Raw genomic sequence first — 16,364 nt, 5'->3', positions numbered from 1 at the left:
AGCACCTTCAATTGTCTTTAAAAAATTGAAATGTATATTTATCCATCTTGTAAAAATACATGTATACTTTTATTATTTTTTAAATTTATTAATTTTGTTTATTACTTTTAATTATTAACTCAATTTTTTTAATATAATAATTTAATAATATATTTTTATTTATATTTTTAAATATTAATAAATTAATTGGCAAAAATTAATAAATTTTAATAATCTTGGAATAAAAATTTATTGAGACAAAAAAAAATCTCCAACTTAAAATTCCTTAAGCACAATGCTGGTTATTCTTTTAAAATTTACAGCAACCATAAAAAAAAAAAAAAAAAACCACACACACACACACAAAAAGTTACCCTTTTTCTTTCCATTTCTGTTCTCATTTCTCTGACTCGTGTCGGTTCAGCGATCTAATTATTCTCAACTCCGGCGACTATGGCGGAGCAACACCGCAAGACGGTGCTTGATTCCGGGTGGCTGGCAGCCAGGTCCACCGAAGTCCAATTCACTGGAATCCAGCTCACCACTACTCACCCCCCTACTTCCCCCACTTCACCATGGATGCAAGCTCTCGTCCCTGGAACGTAATCTCTCTCTCTCTCTCTCTTGATTGTGACAAACACAGCATTATTAGCTTTTAATTACTATCCATTCATGCATTTCCTTTCAGTCTTGTCTTTGTGGTAGTTTACTATCTATTGAATTGACAGTGTTCTGGGGACCTTAGTGAAGAACAAAGTGGTGCCTGATCCCTTTTATGGACTTCAAAATGAAGACATTGTAGATATTGCTGATTCTGGAAGAGATTATTATACCTTCTGGTTTTTTACCACCTTTAACTGTAAGCTGGTACGTTGATGCTCTGTTGTTGTGGTTCTTTATTTGATATTTGTTTCTTTATTGTTTTGATGGATCATGGATTGACATAAGTTAACTAATTACTGAATCCTTTGCAGTCTATCAATCAACACTGTGATCTGAACTTCCGTGGAATCAATTACTATGCTGATGTGTATTTGAATGGGCACGAAATCACATTGCCAAAAGGAATGTTTCGAAGGCATGCAATTGATGTCACCGATATTCTTCACCCTGATGGCAGTAATCTTCTAGCTATTCTTGTTCACCCTCCCGATCATCCTGGGAGAATTCCTCCTGAAGGGGGACAGGGTGGTGATCACGAGGTCAGGATACGGTTTAGAGCTTATTAAATCAGTTAGGGCTTTGGAATTGAGAGCCTGACGAGGGTTAGAGAGGAAGTGATTGATTATTGTAGTGTGTCTAAGTCATTCTCTTTTGTTGCTCTGCAGATAGGCAAGGATGTTGCCACACAATATGTGGAAGGCTGGGATTGGATAGCTCCAATAAGGTCACTTACTTGATTAATGTTCCATGGACAATGTATTTCCTTTTATTTTCCCTTAATTATGTCAAATAATATATAAAAACCATCATTCTTTTAAATATAGTGCATTTTGAGCATTACATGTTGACTGCTTAAAATTTGAAGAGAATGTGCACTACAGAGTGGGTCATGTAAAACAAAATGCATCTTTATCTAATGCTAGTGTTGAATTTGATTGCAGAGATAGGAATACTGGAATATGGGATGAAGTTTCCATTTCTGTTACTGGGGTGAGTTATATACTTATATTAAATATTTTAGTTCACTATCCCAAATTCTTTTCATGCATGAGAATTTGTCATTGAGACCATTTAAGTTAGCCTTTTTTCTCCTGATCGTCCTTTTCGGTTCGGTGCATTGCCTTCCTCTCCCTTCCGTATTCATGGTTAAATATAAAGAACTGCTAGTCCTGTCATATACTGGTTTTTTTGTAGTTCACAATTAGAGAAATGCTATGATACCTTTTTCCATACAGCTAATGAATTTGATTGAGCATTCTTTAGAGTTTACTTCTTGATAGTTGATAGTGCTTCTAAGTTCTAACCATTACTTGGGAGGATGATTTCAGTATCTTTGTTTTGTGCAGCCAGTAAAAATAATTGATCCGCACTTGGTGTCATCATTTTTTGACAATTATGAAAGAGCTTATCTACACACAACTACTGAGTTGGAAAATAAGAGCTCCTGGACTGCTGAGTGTTCTTTGAGTATCCAAGTGATCATGGAACTTGAGGATAACATTTGCCTAGTGGAGCATGTGGAAACTCAATATCTCTCAGTTCCAGCAAATTCAAGGGTGCAGTATACATTTCCTGAGGTCAGTGACAACATTCAATTGCTTTTGACAAAGTTTAGTCCACTGTGTGGATGTATCTTATTCTCACTCTTAAACTGCTCTAATCCTATTATTATAATTGTTGAAATCAACTTTCATATCCTGAACCTGAAGTCCTAAATGACTATTATGACCATACAGTCTTTGATATACTGCTGCTAGTTTTTAGGTTCAAGATACCATAAATAATAAGTGGTTCTCTGTGTTTCTTTGTTTGGGAAAAGGAAATAAAAGGTTCAGGTATGAGGGGACATATTTGATGAGGTGATGTTTAGCAATTTCCAAGATATTGGGATTCATAAGTTGTAATTATTACTTGATGTTCCTCTGAAGTGGTTATACTGATGGTGTGATCCAAAGAAACAAAACTGACAGCAAGAGAGTATATAAAGATTTTTAAGTAGTCAAAGTGATCATAGCCATTGTTGTAGCTTATTTTCTTCTGCATCTTCTTCCCCAGCTTTTCTTCTATAAGCCCAATTTATGGTGGCCAAATGGAATGGGAAAGCAGTCTTTGTACAATGTTATCATTAACATTGATGTTAAAGAATATGGTGAGTCTGATTCATGGAGCCATCTCTTTGGGTTCCGCAAAATTGAGAGCCATATTGATGATGCTACTGGAGGGAGGTACGATGAATTTCTTATTTGATGTTTCTTCAATGTGGTATTCTGTACCTTTTTCTTAGTAGACTTAATTCAATCTTAATCTGTTTCTGTATATGTCTGTTGCATGTTTTTTATCTTTTAGGTTGTTTAAAGTCAACGGAGAACCAATTTTTATTCGAGGGGGAAACTGGATATTGTCTGATGGGCTACTGAGGCTTTCTAAGAAGCGGTATAATGCAGATATAAAATTTCATGCAGATATGAATTTAAACATGATTCGTTGCTGGGGTGGTGGACTTGCAGAAAGGCCAGAGTTTTATCATTATTGTGACTATTATGGCCTTCTGGTAAGCCATATTGCTGATATATCTACTTGTCATCCTTTTTCTTAAGCTATATTTTTTGAAGATATTTATTGAATAATGCTGCTCTGTCAAAACCCATACAAACTTGAATGACTCAATTGTCATTATTAAAAACAGTGTTATGTATTTCTCTTCATTGTCTGTGTTGAACATGACTTTGTTATGAGCGTACTTTTGGAGGTCTTTTGTTGCGTCCCAGTATCTGTATCTTAATAGTTTATTTTTATATTACATCAATGCCACCATTGGTTTTGAAAATGGTCATACTTCTGGTTTAAATCTTCCAGGTATGGCAAGAGTTCTGGATAACTGGGGATGTTGATGGACGTGGCGATCCAATATCAAATCCAAATGGACCTCTAGACCATGATCTTTTCTTGTTTTGTGCAAGAGACACGGTGAAACTTCTCAGAAATCATCCTAGTCTTGCTCTCTGGGTGGGTGGAAATGAACAAACTCCACCAGATGATATAAATACTGCTTTGAAAAATGATCTGAGGCTTCATCCTTGGTTTGAAGCTGTAGATGAAACTAACAAATCTGTAGGACACTTGTCTCCGGAGCTGACCGATCCCAGTCAGTACCTTGATGGCACACGCATATACATAGAAGGATCATTGTGGGATGGGTTTGCTGATGGAAAGGGGAACTTCACTGATGGTCCTTATGAAATTCAAAATCCGGAAGACTTCTTCAAGGATAATTATTATGATTATGGATTTAATCCAGAGGTTGGCTCCGTAGGAGTGCCAGTTGCATCTACCATAAGAGCCACAATGCCTCCGGAAGGATGGAAGATACCAGTGTTTAAGAAACTTTCCAATGGTTATGTAGAAGAAGTTCCGAACCCCATATGGGAGTACCATAAATACATTCCTTATTCAAAACCAAGCAATGTTCATGATCAAATTCAACTTTATGGTGATGCAAAAGATCTTGATGATTTTTGTTTGAAGGTAAGAGAAGTCTTCATATCTTTGGCCATTCCTGATTTTCCTTCCTTTGTTCTTTCATTGAAGCTGGTGTAAAATTTTTATTCTATTATCCTGTCAGGCTCAACTTGTCAATTACGTACAATATAGAGCTCTTCTCGAAGGATGGAGCTCTCGAATGTGGAGCAAATATACCGGTGTATTGATTTGGAAGACGCAAAATCCTTGGACGGGTCTGAGAGGTCAGTTTTATGATCATCTCCTTGACCAAACCGCAGGCTTCTATGGTTGTCGATGTGCTGCCGAGCCAATTCACATACAACTTAATCTGGCTACATATTCTATAGAGGTAATTGTGTATGAAATGAAGCTCAGTTATATGAATTAGAAATAAAATTAGACACGTCATTTTACAAATATGATAACTTCAATTGATTTTATAATTTATCTTTTCCCAACACAGGTCGTTAATACTACGTTGAAAGAATTATCTAATGTGGGTATGGAAGCTTCAGTGTGGAATCTGGAAGGAACATGTTCGTACTATAAGATTCTTGAAAATCTCTCTTTGCTGCCAAAGAAAGTTGCATCTATTTCTGAGATGGATTATCCGAAGTCAAAAAATTCAGAACTAGTTTATTTTCTTCTTCTCAAACTATACAGCATGTCAGATCACACAACCATCTCTAGAAACTTTTATTGGTTACATATTTCTGGTGGAGATTACAAGCTATTGGAGCAATATAGGAAGAAGAAAATACCTCTCAGGATAACATCCCAGACTTCCAATGAAGGGTCCACTTACAAAATTCAAATTCAAGTGAAGAACACATCAAAAGAACCATACTCTAAAAGTTCAACAAGTAGGCTCAGCTATGTTGATGGTAAGGACTCACTGGAAACAGCAGATTCCTTGGTTGACAAGGAACATGAAGTTGGTTGGTTTAAGAGGTTACAGAGATGTTTTGCTGGGAAAAGTGATGGTTTGAAAGTTTATGAGATAAATGGGGAGGACGTTGGTGTTGCTTTCTTTCTTCATTTTTCTGTTCATACCTCAAAGAAGGACAATAAGGAAGGGGAAGACACCAGAATTCTTCCGGTTCATTATTCAGATAACTACATTTCAGTGATCCCAGGAGAGGTGATGCATATTGAGTTGACTTTTGAAGTCACTGACCCTGAGGGTGTCACTCCTTGTGTTGCTCTGCATGCTTGGAATTACGATGAAGCACACTTCATTCTATGAAGTTGTATGATAATCACACTCAACACAACAGCCTTGTGAAATGCTCATGTATTTTAGATTTAAAAGTAATATTACATGACTAACAAAGTTTATTATTTTTTACCAAAATCAAATACTAAATTATAAAATATTAGGCTCAAAGTGTTGGCTAATATTGATAAAAAAAAAAAAAAAAAGTATTGGTTTTTTACCTCTCTTAAATTTAACAAAGGAAGGGTAAACATAAGGAAAATTTTAGTTGATTTTTTTAGCTAGAAAAATCATTAGCAACCGTCTCCTTTTAATGTATGAACTTGAACTCAAGACTATATTAAAAGATGAACTAATTTATTTAATGTTTCTGACTAAATTAACACAATACTAGTATTAGCATTTTGTTTATGCGAGTAGAATATCTACTTGTTAACAAATACTTTAAAGATATTAGTTTAAAATATTATAACAAAATGTTTTAATAAAAAATTATTAAAAAATAAATTCCTTATATTTTCAATACATTAAAAGACATCAAAACTTCGAATTTCTGTTTTAAGAAGTCTTTTAGAGCACATTGTACTTGGATTTTTTTTTTTTTTTTTTTTTGACATGAGTGCTAATTTTCACTTAAGCCAGATACTGTGGTGAGACGTAGTTATGTTTTGTGTAATGTGGTTTTCATTGAACCACTGTATTGTTATGATCCATTTCATGGATGAAATCCAGATGGAAATTCAATGTTTATATCCCTTCGTTGGTGGATTCTCTCAGTTCCCCCTTCAATCTGAAGAACCCACCATTACCAACTTCTCAAAACCCATTTTCTGCACCAACCTCAGCTTCTCTTCTCTCCCTTTGCGGCAGAGATGGAAACCTTCGCCTTGGTTCTTCCATCCATGCCCATCTCATCAAACAACCTCAATCATTCGATTTTGATAGGTTCCCACGTAATGCCCTTTTTGTTTGGAACTCTCTCTTGTCGATGTACTCGAAATGTGGTGAACTGCAGGATGCCCTTAAGGTGTTTGATCGAATGCCCGTGAGAGATACGGTGTCATGGAACACTATGATTTCTGGGTTTTTAAGAAACAGGGATTTTGATTCGGGTTTAATGTTCTTTAAGAAGCAAAGGAGTGAGTCAGGGACAGGGTGTTGTGGATTTGATAAAGCAACTCTGACTACAGTGCTGTCAGCTTGTGATGGAGCTGGATTCTCTAGTTTAACCAAAATGATCCATGGTTTGGTGTTTCTTGGTGGCTTTGAGAAGGAAATTACGGTGGGAAATGCTCTCATAACTTCATACTTTAAGTGTGGGTGTTTTAGTGAATGGAGGCAGGTTTTTGATGAGATGCTTGAGAGGAATGTTGTGACTTGGACAGCAGTGATTTCTGGCCTTGCGCAAAATGAATTTTATGAGGATAGTTTGAATTTGTTTGCTCAAATGCGTTGCGGGGCAGTGAGTCCTAATATTTTGACCTATTTGAGCTCACTTATGGCTTGTTCAGGTTTACAGGCACTGAGGGAAGGTTGTAAAATTCATGCCCTGCTTTGGAAGTTAGGAATGCAGTCGGATTTATGCATTGAAAGTGCTTTGATGGATTTTTATTCAAAGTGCGGAAGTTTAGAAGAAGCATGGAAAATTTTTGAGTCTGCGGAGGAGCTAGATGAAATTTCCTTAACTGTAATCCTTGTAGCCTTTGCTCAAAATGGATTTGAGGAGGAGGCTATCCAGATATTCATGAGAATGTTGAAATTGGGTATTGAAGTGGATCCCAACATGGTTTCTGCTATTCTTGGCGTATTTGGTATTGACACGTCTTTGTCTCTTGGTAAGCAGATTCACTCTTTGGTTATTAAGAAGAACTTCATTCAGAATCCTTTTGTAAGTAATGGCCTTGTAAACATGTATTCCAAGTGCGGTGATTTGAATGACTCACTCCAAGTCTTTCACGGAATGAGTCAAAAGAACTCGGTTTCATGGAACTCTATTATTGCGGCTTTCGCTCGCCATGGAGATGGTTTTAGAGCACTTGAATTTTATGAAGAGATGAGAATGGAGGGTGTAGCACCAACAGATGTTACATTTTTGTCACTACTACACGCGTGCAGCCATGCAGGCTTTGTCGACAAGGGCATGGAGTTCTTAGAATCCATGACTAGAGATCACAGCATAAGTCCTCGCTCGGAACATTACGCCTGTGTTGTTGACATGTTGGGCAGGGCAGGACTTCTTGAGGAAGCTAAAAAGTTCATTGAGGGATTCCCTGAGAATCCGGGTGTACTAATTTGGCAAGCATTGCTTGGTGCTTGTAGCATCCATGGTGATTCTGAGATGGGTAAATATGCCGCGGATCAATTATTTTTAGCTACACCAGAGAGGCCAGCTCCTTATGTTTTGATGGCAAACATATACTCCATTGAAGGGAAATGGAAAGAAAGAGCAGGTGCCATTAAGAGAATGAAAGAGATGGGAGTAGCAAAGGAAGTAGGCATAAGTTGCATTGAGATTGATAAGAAGGTTAACAGTTTCGTTGTTGGGGACAAGTTGCATCCAAAAGCTGACATTATATACTGGGTTTTGTGTGGGTTATTGGAACACCTGAAAGATGAAGGTTATCTACCTGATAAAAAGTGTATTCTCTATTACTTGGGCCAAGAAAAAAAGGATTATTAGCTTCTTTTATTCTCACCATTGAATTTCTAGTGATAATCCAATTCAATTTTTGTCCAGAAAATTATCCAGCCTTGGATTTGTTTCTTTAAATAGAGGACACTCAGCAGTATAATGGATTTAGGGCATTTGTTAATCATTATTTTGTATACTTAGTTCAAATATTTACTAATAATATTATGAGTATAATTCAACTAAATTTTCTTCCCTTTCTTTTTTTGGTCGATAATTTTCCTCCCTTTCAAATACAACAATTTTACGATAATTGTGTTTTGTGTAGGATCCAACTAACTGACTAACTGTGTGCACAATAAATTGAATTATTATGTGCACAATAACTTCTGATTTACAGTATAAATATTGAACTTCTAAATATAAGTGAGAAAACAAATATGAGATTCTTTTTTGTGTAAATTAATGCATCTATATTTTTCATTTTAATTCATGTCTTTAGGCCCTTGTTTTAGGGATTGATCCTTTCAAATTTTTTTCTCATTTGAGAAAGTACTCACCATATATTTTGTAAGTGAGATTAAGAGAAAATATAAAAAAATATTAAAAATTAAAAATTACAGTCTACACCTTGAAAAAAAAAATGTAAGAGTCACGAAAAAAAGTGTAAGAGTCACGAAAAAAAAATGTAAGAGGATCTATTTTCTGTTTTACGTAAAACTTTAGAATTGTTGTTGAACACGAATTTAGTCCAAAGTTAGTTTCACGAATCTTGTAGACCATAACAAATCTAAATTTTAAGAAAGTGGATGGAACTATTGTGGCCACAAGAGTAATTGAGAATAATGGGTTCGTGGTTGTTGAGTGGCTTAACATTAACAGCAACCCCGACCTCAATTACCATTTTACCCTTTCGGAAACACAGTTCTCCGTTCATTCCGAGGAAGCAAGCAAGAAGAATTAGTTACAGTTGCAGTTGCAGAAGCAGAGATGTTCCTCTTTCCACTGCTTCAGCTTATGCAGTTCTTGGACTTCAACCTGATTGCTCCACCACCGAGATCAAAGCTGCTTTTCGATCCAAAGTACAAAACACCAGCATCAATTCTCAGAAACTAAAAAATATTTTGCATTCTTATCATAATTCTATTACTCACTCATGTTTTTCTGATTTCTCTTCTTTAAAAAAGGTTAAGCAGTTCCATCCAGATGTTAACAAAGACGGTGATTCCATGATTCGCCGTGTAATTGAGGCGTACCAGGTGCTACTACAATTTTCCGCATGATACTCACGTATTCATAGTATTCATTTTTCTAACTTCATATTGCTGCAGATACTTTCCAACTGCACCCGATCAGAAATTATTGAAAGGTGATTCTTCTTTACCTCCGTTTCCATAATTTCAGATTCCGCTATATGCATTCAGCTTGTAATGCTAACGTTTGGAATTGCATTTTGTAGGGAATGCTTAGATCCATTTGATGCACCAGAGTGTGAAGCTTTTGATATTTTTGTTAATGAGCTTCTCTGTGTTGGCAAAGGTAAGGTGCTCGTACAAATCATAACTCATCCTCCTAATTATCTTCTTAATTTTTAAATAAGGAAGATTTGGAAAAATAACATATATATTTGAATTTTTACTCGTTAGAAGAATAATAAGATGATTAGGACTCCTAATCATTACTCCATGCAGTAATATTTAGCATCTTATGAACAATTTTTGTGCAGCATGTTCAAGTTCATGTGTGCAAAGAGCACCTCATGCATTTTCGTTTGTCTCTTCAACTGGAACAGCGCGTGCATCTTCTCAAGGTTGGCTTCTTCTACTGTTCATTCTTCTAGTTTCAAAATGTCTTTGGGTAAACAACATTATTTTCATAATTTTGTAAAATCCATTTTACTCTACAATAATTTAGGTCATGGTGATGATTATCAAGTTCAATGTGCTGTCGGACAATGCCCTAGAAATTGCATTCATTACGTTACCCCATCACAAAGAATTCTCTTGGAGGAGCTACTTGACAGGTAATTAAGCTTAGTCGTCCAACAAAAACTGTTCTTGGCGATACTCTCTAGCACACGTTTCCATTAACGTGCTTCAAATGGTATATAGGTTCTAGGCTTTATTGTATCCATTCCATTAATTTCTCATACATTTATGTTTGATGTTGCAGTATACTAGAAGCACCCTACGATATATCGGCTGAGGCAGACTTACTTTACTCACTTATCACTAAAGCTAAGTTTGAGAATAACCGATTTCAAAAACCTAAGAAGCAACCCAAAACCTCAACCCAGCATGTTGAGTGGTTTTAAATTTCAGCAGCAACTCTGTCTAGGGTGTGATTATGAGTTGAGCTCTTGAAGGGAAAGGGAACGAGAAAGAAGAGAGACTTCAAAGAGTAGAAAGCATTCTCATTCCGCTTCTTCCTTTCAAGATTCCAACTTGCAAATGCATTTTCATTCCCCTAAGCTATGAGTCTATCAGTCTATGACAGTGGATTTGGTTATAGTTGATTCGTCTCAAATAGTGAATACTACTACTACCGATAGAAGGCATTAGTTCTGATTATTTCTATATTCATATTAATAATACAATTGGGCATAAAACTTGAGACGAGCATCCATCTCTCTCGACCCCAAAAATAAAGTAAAATTTTCAAGCAACACTTCTATAAAAAGCTTTACATGCCAGAACAACACGGACAAGCTCAAGAGCACTTGGGAGAGCAATCGAAGCTTCTCAGACACAAAAGGATCTCAGCATGTGTAGAATGGCAAAAAGACATATATAACTACAGCATTAGTAACCGCAACAAAACTGCAGCAACACTTGCATTTGCAAGCACAGTGATTTTATAAGAAGCATTCACGGAGGCAGCATGAACGCTCTTAACACAACAATCTTATTTGCTGGGAGAAGCAAATCGTGTCCGCTCTCTCTGCCGATGTAAAGCTCTATCCTTTGGTGAAGAAGTCTTTGACCCCACCCCTGCTTGGCGCCTCCATTCTGCAATCATGTCCCAGTAAATAAATAGATTAGATATAAATTAAAACATAGCCTCTTTTGTTTGTTTGGTTCATCCAAATTACTTTTCAATTATGCACGATTGACAAATTGCACAAATACTAGATAATAGCAAAATCTTCTAACAACAAAGTTAATAAACTTCTAACCTCGTTTTCTTTCAAGCTCCTGGTCGAGCTCTTCTTTCCACTCTCTCTGTTTCGAAAAGCTTAAACTGAAAGTAAAATGTCTAGAACTGAAATTACTTATTTATGAAAATTATTGAAGCTAACAAAAGCAAAGCAAAGTATTAACCTTGGGCTACCAGGTTCCTGCTGGGAGTCAACTATCAGCCCTTTAAATTCATTAAGGGGAGAAGATGGAAGGTCCTGTGAACTATGATCATTTACATTGCCAACAGTTGATGCGGACCTGCCATTACTTCCAGGACTTCCAGTATTGTCAGCTGCTTTAGATGGAGTGCTTGGTACCCGACTTGGTGACCTACTCTTAGGAGGTAATTTCAAAAACTTCCGAGAAGCAGTTTCATCACTTGTTCCATCAATCACACTTGGTGAACAAGACATATTTAAACTGTTGTAGAACTCCTCATATAAAGGTGTCTGCAGCTTCTTCAGTTCAAGAGCCTGCCATAAAAGCAAACAGTCATCACTCAGCACAGCATTTACTGTAGAAAAGATAGAGTGCAGAAGGACTAACTAGATTCCAACCAGAAACAATACCTTCTCATCCAAAAAAGCTTGAATTTTTGACTCCGTGAGCTCATCATCTTCCTCTGATAGAGATGGCACGCTTGGAAAGGAAAAATCTTTCTGCTCCTTGTTATAATCCCCTAAGTGACCAAGTGACTTATCATTTTCATCTGTGCCAAAACTGACTCCTTTATGTTCCAATTCCGGACTTCCATCAAACTTACACACCCAATCATCAGAGGGATCTGACATCAGGTTGAAGCTCTACATTTATTTTTTCAGGAAAAAAGGTTACTTAGGTTATGACTTTCATGGGAAATAAATACTATCAACTACAAGAAGTGACATGGATCTGAAAGTATTCACCTCAATATTTTCTGAGATCAAAGGTTCGTGTTTGACATCATTCTGAGAGAACTCCTCGTCGTCATCAATCATACACATGTCATCATCATCGTTGCTAATTCCCCATAACTCTTTATTTCCTGAGTCCTCAAGATTCAAATTTGAGCAACGAAGGCTAATTGAAAAAATAAAAATGGTCAACATGGGCCAAAGAAGCAACTGCAATCTTACAAGTCCAGAGAAGAATATCATTTCACTACTTACAAGGATTCAACATTTGGAGCACAAGAAGATGAAGCTTCCAAATTTTTCTATGAGAAGAAAAAGTAGTTTAATTGGATTAACAAATATACATAGTGTTTATACCCAACAGTCATGCATAATACATACCACGACAGTAGATGAAACAGGAAGAGAATCCATAGGTTCACCAGTAACAAAGGGATGCTGCACCCAGTAAGAAACTCAGTTAATCTTATCGAGAACTGAATATTTGAATGCAAAACATTGATATTAATACAACACATTCCACTAGTTATAGATAACAGTAACTTAAATGAATCAAATGTCCACTTCAATAGTGCAGCTTTCTTGGGCGCATTCAGAAGAGAAATGCTCATAGAATTACCTGCAGTAGTTCTGATGCCGATGGCCTCAAATATGGTTCCCTGCAAAAGGATAATGTATTTATCACAACCCAAAAACTAACATTTAGAAAGGAAACCAAATAAAACACCTTTATCACTGAGAATGTATTCTTTTTTTTTTTTTCCCAGGTGATAAAACCCAGCAAGTACATTTTGAGAATAAAGAATTTATTAGTCATTCACACTAAGAAATAAAGTAGAATTAATTTGGATAGAGAGAAAGCAGAGAAGAATAAAAATAAACATACTTCTGCAAACATTTTAGCAGAAAATCTTTGGCTGCAACAGAGAGATGATCAGGGATTGGCGGATGAGACTTAGTTGTCCCTATATGGAAGAGAGCAGCAACCTGGTCCAATTTTTCAGTAGATGTTCAGAGAGCACCTCAAACAGAATATAATGAGTCAAAATTTGGGATACCTCTTGTTGGTATTGTTGGCTCCAGGGAGGCTTTCCAGTGGCCATCTCAATCACAGTGCAACCCACACTCCATATGTCAGCAGAGCTGAAAAGGCATCAATATCAATATACACTTGCATAGAAAAACTGAAAAATTATATATATATATGACCAAGGACCTTAGTACGGTATATAGGAACAAGGAAGTTCCTAATAGTATATCAAAGGTAAAAAAAAATAAAAATAAACTCGGCCTTACAAGCTATGTCCAGTCTGGAGAATAACCTCAGGAGCCATCCAATATGGAGTACCCTTCATAGACTTGGCACCCGAAATAGTAGCCTAAATCAAACAAAGACGCTTCTTCAACAAATACGCAGATACAAGATCCTTACAAAGTCAAAATAGTATATCTAATAGAACTATAGTAGAGAAATAGAGAAGACTTGGATTACCAGCTCAACAACTTGTTTGGAGGCCCCAAAATCTGCAAGTTTAATGCAACCTTTATTATCTACAAGAATGTTGGCCCCCTGAAATTGATTACAAGTGAACATTAGTCACTCAAAAAAGGAGATCTGACATGCTAATCAATGATACTACAAGAAAAATCACCTTAATATCTCTGTGCATTATTCCATTTTTGTGCAAGTACTCAAGTCCAAGCAGCAACTGCTTTGTGTAAGTTCTTATGACCTGTTAAATGAATTAGTGGAAATATAATATCATATACGTATGGCATATAAAATTACCCAGTACACTAGTTTGGTAGATACAACTTACTGCCTCAGGGAAAGCTCCGAATTTCCCCAACAGTGATGATATGGATCCACCAGGGACAAACTCCAGGAGAATATTTAAGGTGTCCTCCTCTCTAACTGTACCCAAATATCTCTACAGCACAAAAAGAAGTTATTCAGTCAAGAAAAGAAATAGTTTGGGTTAACTAACTGATTTATCAATTTCTTCCACCAATAGAATATCATACTCACAACAATGTTGGGATGTGAAAGATCTTTAAGAAGCTTAACTTCTTCCTCGAGCTCTTTTACATGAGCCTGTTAGCATGCAAAAGGTTAATCAAACAACAGCACAAGGAGTCAGCTAATTTATCAGGATCTCAAATAGTATGACATCCCAAAATATTATGATTTATGAGAAAACAAATTTGTTTTCCCATTACTTCAGGTTAATACCGGTATTGAACCATAGTAGTAAATAAATAAACATCTATAACTCTCAAAATTTTATGTTTATTATTTGGAAATGTATAACAATTGAGTCGCATCAAATTGCTTTAGTTGATGCAATCAGAATCCGTGGCAAATGGAACTCAATCAAGACAACGAACCTGTGCCTTCTCCTTCGAAGCACTACTCGCTGCAATCAAAACCTGAAAACCCAGACAGGAAAACGAAATCAATTCAAGTGTTAAATCTAAAAAATGAAACGAGTTCAAATAGAAGTGCCGACAATTTCAAGAAGTGATTGAAACAAAATATCAGTTCCTAAGAAACAGAGAGCTAATCATAAGACAAAATGAAAATCCACTTTAAAATCAACAAGATGCTAGCAAAGTAAAAATAAAAAACAAAAACCGAAATTAGCAACAAAGCGAAAAAGCAAAGGAAGAATGAAGGAAAAGGAAGCGACCTGTTTAACTGCTAAAAGTTCTCCAGAATCGAGATTCATTCCAACATAAACTTGGCCAAAGGCGCCGCAACCGATCAACTCGCCCTTGCGCCATCGGATCGTAGGCGGCGGCGGAGCAGCAGCAGCAACGTCCTTGGGAATCGGCGGCAAGGACGGTGGCGACAGTGAGGGCTTAGAGAAGACTCTGGAATTGCGTATACAGTAACCGATCTTATCAACTAGGGTTCCTCTCAGCGAGTGCTCTTCGTTCTCAGGCGAAGCACGGAACACCAGCGATCGCCGAACTGATCCGAATATATCTTGCATTTGTGTGATCTCTTCTCTCTGTCTCTCTGTCTCTAAATCGGCGGTGATGAGTGATGAGTGAGAAGTGAATGCGGTGAAGGGTGAAGAGTGAAGAGTGAAGAACGAGAGACGTTGGCTCCGGCGAAGAGAGAGAGAAGAGCATAGAGAGAGGAGGGAAAAGGGGTTGCGGATTTCTCTTTTCAAATTTTAGTGACTTGCGAATGGAATAACGTCAATCTTTTGGGGCCGTTTTGTTAAGTGTAGAGTGCTACTTGGACTTGTTTGTTAATTTGTACAACTTCTTTTACCTTTTCAGAACTTTTTGTAAAATTCATCATTGTTTTTGACTTAGATTGTCTATTTTTACTCATTTACTGCTTTTAAATTTTAATACTTGAGTATTAAACTAATTTGAATTAGTTAAATGATAAATTTATTCATCTACTTAAGTAAGTATTGAAGGTTCGAATTTCACTTTATGTATGCAATAATTTATTAGCCAACGACAAACTCTTAAATAAAAACATAAAATTTAGATCCACGATGAATTAATTTTTGGCCTATTAAACTAAAAAATATTATAAACGATGAAAAAAAATAATACTCGAGTATTGATGAGGTTTTTTTTAATGGATTTATTAATTTGTATGTAAATCCGTATATTTAAATATAAATTGTTATTTGTAATTATATAATCAGAATTGTTTTCAGTAGAAAATGAAATACGATATCTGATGTTAAGAAAATTACCTCTACACAATAGTTAATCACTAAATTATGATTAATTTTGTGTTTTTATCTCGTATTGAATAAAAATATCTAATCCACAGGTTAAGACGAGACGCTAGTATTAGTAATAATATTCGATTTAATTATATTTTTTATGATATATAGTTTCTCAAGAATGACTATATTTAATATGAAGTTAAAAAAGTTACTTCATATATCTATATAAATAGAGGCTTAACAATTACACAGAAAAAACATTCCTCTTTCCTCTCCTCTTTTCTCTCTTTATTATAATACTCTTTTTATACACTACTAACACTTCTCTCTCTTTTAATATAGATACATAAATTATTCCTATTATAATGAGATTATTATTGGCTAATATTAATACTTGTGTTTTCTACTTCCACTTTTATTTTATATTTATTATATCTTTATTATTTATTTTACAACACGTTATTAGCACGAGATTCTAATCAAATTTTTAGGAAGACCCAGGTAACAAATTTTCATTATGTCGAAGTTCTCTCATCTTAAATTCAATGCTCTTGATATATCTGGAAACAATTATTTATCATGGATATTAGATGCTGAAATTCA

At 35.8% G+C, this 16,364-nt stretch overlaps 2 protein-coding genes and 1 pseudogene across 3 annotated transcripts; 2 read left to right on the top strand and 1 right to left on the bottom strand.

Moving 5' to 3' along the window:
- Positions 1 to 285: 285 nt before the first annotated feature.
- On the top strand, positions 286 to 5,517 carry LOC112758141 (mannosylglycoprotein endo-beta-mannosidase). The gene is made up of 11 exons (XM_025806740.3): positions 286 to 581; positions 708 to 846; positions 954 to 1,181; positions 1,308 to 1,366; positions 1,584 to 1,632; positions 1,989 to 2,219; positions 2,698 to 2,867; positions 2,989 to 3,193; positions 3,499 to 4,167; positions 4,265 to 4,492; positions 4,607 to 5,517. The coding sequence occupies exons 1-11, from the start codon at positions 433 to 435 to the stop codon at positions 5,387 to 5,389; spliced, it is 2,910 nt and encodes a 969-aa protein (XP_025662525.1). The 5' UTR covers positions 286 to 432; the 3' UTR covers positions 5,390 to 5,517.
- Positions 5,518 to 5,955: 438 nt separating this feature from the next.
- LOC112758140 (pentatricopeptide repeat-containing protein At3g05340-like) lies at positions 5,956 to 10,609 on the top strand (annotated as a pseudogene).
- LOC112758139 (mitogen-activated protein kinase kinase kinase NPK1) lies at positions 10,531 to 15,378 on the bottom strand. 2 transcript variants are annotated; one of them, XM_025806738.3, is made up of 17 exons: positions 14,751 to 15,378; positions 14,449 to 14,490; positions 14,090 to 14,155; positions 13,881 to 13,991; positions 13,713 to 13,793; positions 13,553 to 13,630; positions 13,357 to 13,439; positions 13,119 to 13,203; positions 12,947 to 13,047; positions 12,680 to 12,719; positions 12,442 to 12,498; positions 12,316 to 12,362; positions 12,073 to 12,226; positions 11,737 to 11,970; positions 11,309 to 11,640; positions 11,164 to 11,243; positions 10,531 to 10,996 (listed from the first exon to the last, which is right to left on the bottom strand). In XM_025806738.3, exons 1-17 carry the CDS (start codon positions 15,054 to 15,056, stop codon positions 10,893 to 10,895), a joined length of 2,001 nt encoding a protein of 666 aa, XP_025662523.1. In that variant the 5' UTR covers positions 15,057 to 15,378; the 3' UTR covers positions 10,531 to 10,892. The 2 variants fall into 2 exon arrangements, with proteins under 2 accessions (XP_025662523.1, XP_025662524.1); XM_025806739.3 differs by having other exon boundaries at positions 11,164 to 11,228.
- Positions 15,379 to 16,364: the final 986 nt, after the last annotated feature.

This window comes from Arachis hypogaea, chromosome 16 (genome assembly GCF_003086295.3).
Source record: "Arachis hypogaea cultivar Tifrunner chromosome 16, arahy.Tifrunner.gnm2.J5K5, whole genome shotgun sequence".
NCBI lineage: Eukaryota > Viridiplantae > Streptophyta > Magnoliopsida > Fabales > Fabaceae > Arachis > Arachis hypogaea.
This window is presented reverse-complemented; position numbering and strand designations above follow the sequence as displayed.